Raw genomic sequence first — 10,139 nt, forward strand, 5'->3', positions numbered from 1 at the left:
GTAAATTAATACATTTTTATGTGAGGCTGTCTGTAAGTTACAGTGTAACAGAGGTTGCCAGCTAGCTAACTGTAATGTTAGCAGTGTCTTATAAATTGAACACAAGTTATGGGATGATGATATCTAATTCACAGATAGCGTAACATAATGCACATATCTTTTTCTTTGTAAAACATGATTGAAATCACGAAAGAAATAAAAACAGGAAGAATCTCTAGTGACGTCTATGGTTCCTACAAATATCTTCCTGTGTGACATTACATTGGGGGTGTAGAGCAATGTCACAACATGAAGCATGATAAAAAAGGGCAGTTGCAACAAAGAGGAAAATTTTAGGGACATCTACTTCTTAGAAGTTAAACTACTTTTCTGAGGTAAGAAATGTAATTCTTGCACTTTTCTTTCTCACAAAAAAAGTGTATTTTATATATAGGCTATAACGTGAAAACCAACCTGTTCATTGCAGAGTCTTTAAATAACAGAAAGTGAGAGCTGTGAGTTGTTTATGGGTGAGAGTTTGCAGTATTTTCTCAGCTTACTGTGAGTTTTTCTGTGAATCAAGTCTCAGTTCCAGTCATTTATCTCCATAAATGTTTTAGCATAATAAAGGTATTTAGTTTTTGCCGCAAAGCGAAAATAATTTGGTACAACCTGTCTTCATGTATGTTTTTTTAATGAATAGTAGTTTATTTAGTAAATGAAAATAATTGATGTCGCTCAGATGAATCGCTTTTACTGATGTAACTGTAAATGTGGTCAGCCTGATGAGTTAAGTCATACATTTTTACAGTGGATGAATAAAATAGGCAAACATGATCAATATAGTGTAACAGTGAAAATGTGGCTTATCCTTATAGATCATTCTATTACACTAGGTAACAAATAATGAGGTATGGTTGTTAAATGTCCGTGACAGATATGTATTTTGTGTACTCTGAAGGTGTTTTGGACTCTTTTGTTGCTATTGTAAAGTCCAATGTCATCCACTCTACGAACCCTGATGGCAGGAAACCAGATAACGTCCTTTATTTTCATCAGCTCTGTGTTGATACATACTCACTCAGGTTGGTCAATCTTTGTCATCATTATGAATAAGGATGAGTATGATTATAATGTGTATTCCCTAGTGAAAAATAAATATACTTAATTGTATTTAAAATATATTTATTTCATGATAAGTATACTAAAATAGATTGACATGTCTATACGAACTGAAAATACACTCTAAATGTAGTTATTTCATGCTTTCATCTAGCACAAACTTAGTGCACTACAAATTAATTAGTAAAATACTATACTTTTTACAAATGCATTTGGGGAAGGATGAAATATATATTCATCCTTAAGAAAGTACACTGGCTGGGTTCTTAATTCCATCAACAACATGTTTAAAAAAAAAGTGATTTTCATAATGGTGTTCTCTGAGCACAAAAAAAACCAAGCTGTGAAATTCACCAACAATCAGTTTTGCTGTACTTTTGCTAAACATCTGAACTCACTAGACTAGAGTGCACACTATTGGGAATCTGTGTTGCACACTTAGCACATTTTTCTGAAGAAACCTTTAGTCTAGAAACTCATTCCAGCTAAAGACACAAGTCTCACCATGTATTTCAAATCTGAGAAAAATGAAATAATTTTAAGATGATGCTGTCATTTTTTAAAATGAGACTTTCTCTTTGGGCAAATCAAAGAAAATGAGAGAAACATCTAGTATGTTTCTATAGGTGCTGTAAGGGCAGAATTTCCTAACGCAACTTTTGCCTACAGCGCAAATGTAACAATGAGCAATTTGCAAATAAAACAATTTTATTTGTTAAATATTGAAGTAATACTTCAGTAATTAATTTTTATTTAATCCTCTGTTGACCTGTTGTGATACACTGTATTTGAGTTCTACTTGTTGAGTATAAAAATAGTATAGATAAAAATAAATGTTTTGAGATGCAAATAATAATAATAATAATTCATAATCATGCAGTACTTTTTTTTATAATTATGACCTTTACCTTTTTTAATAATTTAACCACACTTCACTATTTTCACTATTTTGCATGGTTGCAAACCAGCGTTACATACATACATACAGAAAGTAGTTACAAAAGTAAAGATGTAAACAACATATAGCTAGTTAGTTTGAAATGGTGAAAGACATTCACGTAGCCTACTTGATCAGAGGGTTTATTTTAGTATATTCCTCCAATGCACCTGTACCAACACACTTTTTTCTCCATTAATGGTTCTTTAATGTCTGGTACAGACAACTGCAACATTGCACTTTGAAATGTGGACTGCAGCCCTTTGGCCTGTGAAAATATTATGAATTACTAAACAAATTATTAAAAAATTATCCTGACCAGTCCTTAAAATTACACAAACTTCAGAGACGTTAACTGCATGAAAAGTAACAATGTAAAATGTATTAAAATAATTTCTATTCATGCGTCACATTTAAATCCGCAGCGTACTTCAAGACCGCCAAATCCTTTCTTTGCGTTTTACATTAGAAACACTTGTGCAGTGCATTGAGAGTTGAAGCGCGCAGAGACAACAATGTTACGGATGGTTTTAACTCCATCTGCATTCACTGAAACATAAGCAGTTCTGCACGTTCACATTCTTCCACCAACGAACGGAATTGTGCCACCTATATTAAGACTACTCAGCAATTCACAGTCTTTAAATCCATTTATACTACGGGGCCATTGAATGCTTGAATCTGATTGGCTGACGAGCGTTCTGAGGTGTGCAATTATTTTGAGAAGGGTGTTCCTGCACAACCGGAGGCTGCAGTTTCAGCACCGCAGTTCTAGGACCCTATTCTTTTGTAACAGCGCCACCTACCGAATTGGTCATTAGAAAAATAATGCACACCTGAGGTGGTGATGTGGCCACAACGCGAAGCGGAGTCACTTATTCCTTACATAATTTGTGCTTTCATCGGTGGAAAATGTGGAAAACCGCAGTTTTGCCCTGCGCGTGTCTGCTTTGGTGGCGCATCTAATAAAGCGAATGCGCGTGTGTCGCAGCGACCAGGGTTCGAATCCAGCCCGTAGTGTTTCCTACGTTCATTGTTCAAATGTCTGTCCCCAGTGTGTCACTGATGTTCTCCGGGTGAGTGAGTTAGCTGGTGTGCTGGGAATGTTAGTAAACGACGAATTGTAAAGCTGTGCCATAATTTATAAAGATTCATTATTTGCATTAAAAGCACACAATAATGATGTTATTAGCACACTTCAAGTTTACTTTGAATGCCATTGCAGTGCGTTTTAAAGTTACTAAAAGTAAAGGATAGTATGACCTCAGTTTGTTGTTAGTATAATATTAATGCACATTTAACACTCTTAAAGTGTAATTGTAATGTCAGCAAAATACATTTGAAGTTTATGCTGAGTGAATTCTGCATTTCAAAACTTAAATACAAGAAGGGATATTTAAAGTGTACTTAAGTATACTTAAAATAGTTCCACTTTAGCACAAACAAGTATATTTATTACAACTTTAGTTGAACTTAAGCACTGCTTTGGCACAACTAAAATGCATTTAGTACAAAATTAGTTTTTTTTTTAAAGACCAATTTATAAGACTTTAAGTATACCAATTTATAGTGTGCCATATGTACAAAAGTACATATGAATAAATTGTGCTTAAGTATACTATTTTTTTTACTAGGGTAAGAATGTAACTATTTACTTGCACACTCTTAAGTTTTCATGACACTGCTGTGTTAAATATAGCAACAAAAAACAGGAAGTGGTAAAGACAGAAAAAAACTCACAAACTTGTTTGTGAACTGTAATAACTTGAGAATTTTGCAGTTGTTTATCTCACAATGCAGTCATTATTTTACCATTTAAAGCAGATCATTTGATGAGTTATATGGACCTAAATTTCACAATATTGTGGCACAGTGAGGCAGTTCATTTCCAGGCCCATACTTGTCTATGGAAAGTTTGGTTCCACCTCCACCCAGAAATACTAAAAACAGACTTTGACAGTGGAAACCATAACTGTTTTGAAGATAAATGGTGGAACTTTACTCTAGAATAGGAATGGAATCATTTTACTTGCAAGCTCTTGAGATTTCACATCACTTCTGCCTAATATAAATACAGTACCAAAAATAAGAAGCGCTAAGGACTAGCAAACTTGTTTATTAACTGCAATAACATGAGAATTTTGGTGCAGTCATTTATCTACGAAAATATTTTGTAAACAGATGATTTTATGCATCATATGGTCTATAAATAAATCACTATATTTAAATGTGACAATGCAACACTCAAAATGTGCAAACTGTCCCAAGCATCAGGAGATTTCCAGGACCTTATTGCTTTAGACCCTAAAACCATCTGTTAAGAACTACATTCTTGCTAGACAGAATTCAATTCACACAGCAAACTTGCAATTCCAGTGCATTGCAATCCATTAAATCCTCATCTGTTGTTAAGCATTTATCTCCCTCAATTAATAGGAATCAAAATCATGGCCAAGGGTGAGAGAATATAACAAACAGAAGCAGCTTTCATTCCACCGCGCCACATGCAATCACAGAGAAAGATTAGCACACTTCATCCACAACATTTTGTCCCACTGATTTACCAGAGAGAGAGAGAAACCAGGAAAAAAATATAGCTGGGGTCGAGTGATGAATGAACAGGAAAGAGGCTGTGACTGATCAGTATTGAAAACCTGTGCTGCTCTAAACGTGTGAAAAGTGAACCTGGGAAAAGAACTCTGATGTCCACCATGATGGAGTGGGTCGTCAGAGACGTGTTTCCAGAAATATAGCAGGTACCAGAGTATGATGAATGTCCCAATAGTACCAAAAGCCTATAGCACAGCAATGAGATTGAAGAAGAAAAATTCTCGCTGAATCAGTAGTGTGTAATTTTGCTTGTTCATGTTTTGATATGTAAACATATAAAACGAATTCAGTCAAATTATTCAAGTGTTGTCAATATTTTAAGGTCTAAAACAGTTTTGGCAGATTTTTTAGATGACATCTGATGCTAAATTCACTTTTACATGGCGTTTGCATATAAATGTGTCTTACAGTGTGTGTACACAACCACCCTACAATAATAAAAATCCATTCACTCCTTTTTTTTAATCCCCAAAAAACCTAAAAGTATGTTGCAGACATTTCATGAAGTGCAAGTTAAATATTAATATAATAATTAGATATTACAAATAATTTGGTAGAAAAACAGTGTTTTTACTTTTATTGGTGCAAAGATGAGTTGTGGTGATATTTATTTTGTACAACATTTGCAACTGCTTTTTAGCATTTAATTAGAAGCACCACAAATTAAAATTATGTCATGTTATAGGGACTACTGAACAGACATTTAGAAGTTGATTTTAAAATGCAAAGTATTTCAAATTAAAATTAATCATTAGAAAAATAATGCACACCTGAGGTGGTGATGTGGCCACAACGCGAAGCGGAGTCACTTATTCCTTACATAATTTGTGCTTTCATCGGTGGAAAATGTGGAAAACCGCAGTTTTGCCCTGCGCGTGTCTGCTTTGGTGGCGCATCTAATAAAGCGAATGCGCGTGTGTCGCAGCGACCAGGGTTCGAATCCAGCCCGTAGTGTTTCCTACGTTCATTGTTCAAATGTCTGTCCCCAGTGTGTCACTGATGTTCTCCGGGTGAGTGAGTTAGCTGGTGTGCTGGGAATGTTAGTAAACGACGAATTGTAAAGCTGTGCCATAATTTATAAAGATTCATTATTTGCATTAAAAGCACACAATAATGATGTTATTAGCACACTTCAAGTTTACTTTGAATGCCATTGCAGTGCATTTTAAAGTTACTAAAAGTAAAGGATATATGACCTCAGTTTTGGTTAGTATAATATTAATGCACGTTTAACACTCTTAAAGTGTAATTGTAATGTCAGCAAAATACATTTGAAGTTTATGCTGAGTGAATTCTGTATTTCAAAACTTAAATACAAGAAGGGATATTTAAAGTGTACTTCAGTATACTGAAAATAGTTCCACTTTAGCACAAACAAGTATATTTATAACAACTTTATGTCACGGTGCGTGTGAAGAGATGAAGCGAGGACTCAAGTGCAGGATGAATGGTTCTTTCTTTCTTTCACACCCGCTGAAGAACCAGCTTGGCAGGCAGCAAGAGCGGAGGGTGCGTCAAGGAGGGAGCCGGCAGGGCAAGCAGCTGGGGTAGAGCTGACATAGCGAGGGAGACACAGGTGGAGCAACTTAAACAATAACGAGGTAACAAGATGGGCGGGGCAAGACAATAGACAGGAGAGAGCACATGGCACCAAACAAACACAACACAAGCCATGTGCTCACAGAAAACAATGTCATCTGGTGGCCATCCTGGGCACACCCGCTGAAGACTGTGACACTTTAGTTGTACTTAAGCACAGCTTTGGCACAACTAAAATGCAAAATTAGTTCCAATTTAACAGACTTTAAATATTTATAGTGTGCCACAAATACATTTAGTTAAACTAAAGTACATACGAATAAATTGTGCTTAAGCATACAAATTTTTTTTCACTAGGGTTAATAGGAATTAAAAAACAAATGCTAATTTCTTCATGTCTCTAGCATGGCTAATGCGTTTTTATGTTCCAGCTGATAATATCTACTCTGCTGTGATGCCCCAGACAGTAACAGCTCTAACAGGCTCTTGTGTGCAGATTCCTTGCACATTCAACATCTCCAATTTTGAGGACAAACGTAAGAATGCAACATCAATTAATGGGATCTGGCTAAAAAACAAATCACAGTTTGCAGACAAAGATGGTTTAATAGCGTTTAACAGCAGTAAAAACATCATTAGAGGATTCAGTGACATACAGATGACTGGAGATCTCACTGAGAGGAACTGCACAACTGTCTTCTATAACATCATGATGAATCATTCAGACAGCTATTACTTCAGACTGGAAATGGAGCCAGATGTTTTCAAAGCAACATTTAACCCCAGTAAAGATGTTTCAAGCAAGACTGTGAGGATCAATGTCAGAGGTAAATGTCATTCCAGACCATCCACACACCAAAGTACAAAGATGAATTTGCCCAACTTTAAAAAGAAATGAAAATATTAATTACATAATATATTGATACTAAGTCAGTTTCACACTATATATATGTCAACAAACTGCATTAAAAAAAAATACCGTAACATTATAAAACTGTATCTTCTGTGTTGAGGGGTTGCATTTTTATGCATGTAGTAGCTGACACTTTGTAATATAAAAGATACAAATCTATAAGTGCAAATGTGCTAAACCTCACCCCAAGTGTGAAAACCTGACCTTCTTACATTTGCATTGTACGTTTTCCGTAATGCTGTCTGCCATCATTTACCCTGTAGATTCACCACAACCTCCTGAACTTAAACCCAATGATCTCACAGTGAAGGAGGAATATTGATAATCTACATGCTGGTTACTTGATATAAGATGTAAATATTTATGTAAATAAAATATTAAAGGGGTCTCTTTGTGTGTGTTTTTTTTTTTACATTTTCAACTTCCTTTGGTGTTTAATGTACATGAAAAAGATCTGCAAAGTTAAACAAACGAATTAATAAAATAAGAGGAGACAAGTTCTTGTTGAGTTGCATCAGTAGTGTGTTGTCGCCACGTCCAAGAGACGCTGTTTCACAGATCTAATATACTAATATATGTTCACAGGCATAACTGACTGATTAGTTCACTTCCAGAAAAAAATTTCTGTCATTTACTCACCATCCACTTGTTCCAGATCTGTATGAGTTTCTTTCTTCTGTTGAAAACAAAAGAAGACATTTTGAAAAATGTTGGTATTCGAACAGTTGATGAGCACCATTGACTTCCATAGTATTTTTTTTCCTACAATGGAAGTCAATGGTGCTCATCAACTGTTCGAATACCAACATTTTTCAAAATGTCTTCTTTTGTTTTCAACAGAAGAAAGAAACTCATACAGATTTGGAGCAAGTGTCTATAAGTGCAAATGTGCTAAACCTCACCCCAAGTGTGAAAACCTGACCTTCTTACATTTGTAGATTCACCACAACCTCCTGAACTTAAACCCAATGATCTCACAGTGAAGGAGGAAACTACAGTCAATCTGAGCTGCTCTGCTGAAGCCCCCTGCCCCAAACAACCTCCTACAATATCCTGGTCTAACATCCCTGAATCTGCTCACATTACAACACAGTTACAGGAGAAACCTGATAAAACCCAGTCCGTGTTTTCATACATGACCTTCAAAGCTTCATACAAAGATCACAGAAAGAGCATCACCTGCACTGCTACGTATCCAAGAAATACATCTGATGCCTCAACTGTGGAGAGCACTGTGATGCTACAAGTCCTGTGTAAGAGATTTAAAGTATTTTTGTGTTTCTCATGATCCTTGATGTGATGAAATGAAAAGGTATCAATTGTTAACCCCGTATATGTGCTTGTGTTTTTCTTAAAGTTCCTCCAAAAGAAACTCGCGTCATCATTACTTCTGTTGGCACTAATGTGACTTTGACCTGCGAAAGCCACGCCAGTCCATCAAATGACTTGAACTACACCTGGTATAAACATGGAGAGGAGACGCCTATAGCTTGGGGAACGAAGATTAATTTAACCGACACTCAGATTCAAACAGGATCATACTTTTGCATTGCACAAAATAAACATGGAAAGCAGTCATCAGAAGAGGCCCAGCGCATAGATGAAGGTAAATAAAGCACTGTTTTTGTATTTTTATGTTCAGATGTATCATGGATTTATGAATTGTAACTTTTGCTTTTGTAATTTAGGACAGAGTGGACTCTCTCATCTGGTGATATATGGCTGTACAGGAGGACTTTTGGCTTTTGTTCTGTTGTCTGCAGTATTTTTCTACTGTATGAGGTAAGTATATAAAAACAGGAATGTAGCTCATGTCTGTAATGTTGTATTTATTAATTGCATGTGTATATAATTTATGAATGATTTTTCTTTTTAATTTACTTTTTTAATTGTATTCTTTTTATTTTTTCAACAGAACAAAGGCTTCAAGACAGGCCCGTGTCATAGGAAGTGATCAGGTACAAAGTAACATTGAGTAACTTAAATTTTAAGTTAAATATTGCCAGTTGTTTTGTCCACAACATCAAAAATTGTTCCAAATAAAGTCACAGCAGAACTGACCGTTGCACGTCTGTGTCTCAAACCATAGCTGTTTGATTCCTGAATGAATCAGTGTTTTTGAACCATTCAATTGAGTGAATGATTCAGTGACATAATCATTACAAAAATAAAAATTGTTCCTGAATGGATCTGTGTATATGAACAAATCGACGGAGAAAAGACAGCAAACAGTCAGACTGAACATTGTTGTAAATTGTAAATTGTTTGTATAAAAGTAAATTGTTTTCTGCTAATCTTCTAAAGACTAATTCATGTCACTCACTGTATGATCTCCTCAAACAACGCTTCTTTTAAAGCAGAAGGAAAGTGATTTAAAAACAGTAATTTTAAAATTTCTCCCACTCAGGCTGAGGATAAAAACAGAGACACGATGGCTCTCTATGCTAACAATGCCACTGTGATCAGCAAGAATGGCGAGAAGAAAGAAACTGATGATCTCCACTATGGTGAAATTGACTTCTCCAAACTCCAGACGGGCCACAAGACAAAGGAACACTCAAACAATGGCCCAGAGACAGAGTATGCTGAGCTTCAAGTGATAGAGAGAAAGAGACAAATCAACGGTGCTCAGCAAATGGACAAACTTTATGCTCAAGTTCAGAAAAAGTGATTTTTGCTCATGTTAAATCTTGCTCTTGTGCAGGGGCCACGGACAGTCACCAGTTTTCACAAATCTCAATATAACATCTCTTTCGACTGGTGTAACATTGTCTATACTGTAAATAATGAAATAATATTCTATACTCCAGCAACTCCAAGGAATATAACTAGAATAATATGAAATGCTCTTAAATATATTGATAATCTACATGCTGGTTACTTGATATAAGATGTAAATATTTATGTAAATAAAATATTAAAGGGGTCTCTTTGTGTGTTTTTTTTTTTTTACATTTTCAACTTCCTTTGGTGTTTAATGTACATGAAAAAGATCTGCAAAGTTAAACAAACGAATTAATAAAATAAGAGGAGACAAGT

At 35.3% G+C, this 10,139-nt stretch overlaps 1 protein-coding gene across 1 annotated transcript; it reads left to right on the forward strand.

Annotated features, from left to right (window-relative positions):
* The first annotated feature begins 304 nt into the window (after positions 1 to 304).
* LOC107754216 (B-cell receptor CD22-like) lies at positions 305 to 9,906 on the forward strand. The gene is made up of 8 exons (XM_016570588.1): positions 305 to 374; positions 941 to 1,064; positions 6,619 to 7,014; positions 8,039 to 8,353; positions 8,458 to 8,706; positions 8,789 to 8,882; positions 9,016 to 9,058; positions 9,508 to 9,906. Exons 2-8 carry the CDS (start codon positions 977 to 979, stop codon positions 9,769 to 9,771), a joined length of 1,449 nt encoding a protein of 482 aa, XP_016426074.1. The 5' UTR covers positions 305 to 374; positions 941 to 976; the 3' UTR covers positions 9,772 to 9,906.
* Positions 9,907 to 10,139: the final 233 nt, after the last annotated feature.

Source organism: Sinocyclocheilus rhinocerous, unplaced genomic scaffold (genome assembly GCF_001515625.1).
Source record: "Sinocyclocheilus rhinocerous isolate Xijiao unplaced genomic scaffold, SAMN03320098_v1.1 scaffold442, whole genome shotgun sequence".
Taxonomy (NCBI): domain Eukaryota; kingdom Metazoa; phylum Chordata; class Actinopteri; order Cypriniformes; family Cyprinidae; genus Sinocyclocheilus; species Sinocyclocheilus rhinocerous.

Bases quoted from the DNA above. Each gene is read 5' to 3' on its own strand.
- LOC107754216 (XM_016570588.1), top strand. From the start codon at position 977: ATGTCATCCACTCTACGAACCCTGATGGCAGGAAACCAGATAACGTCC. The intron at 8,354-8,457 runs GTAAGAGATTTA...TTTTTCTTAAAG, and splicing joins TGTGATGCTACAAGTCCTGT to TTCCTCCAAAAGAAACTCGC. The intron at 8,883-9,015 runs GTAAGTATATAA...TTTTTTCAACAG, and splicing joins GTATTTTTCTACTGTATGAG to AACAAAGGCTTCAAGACAGG.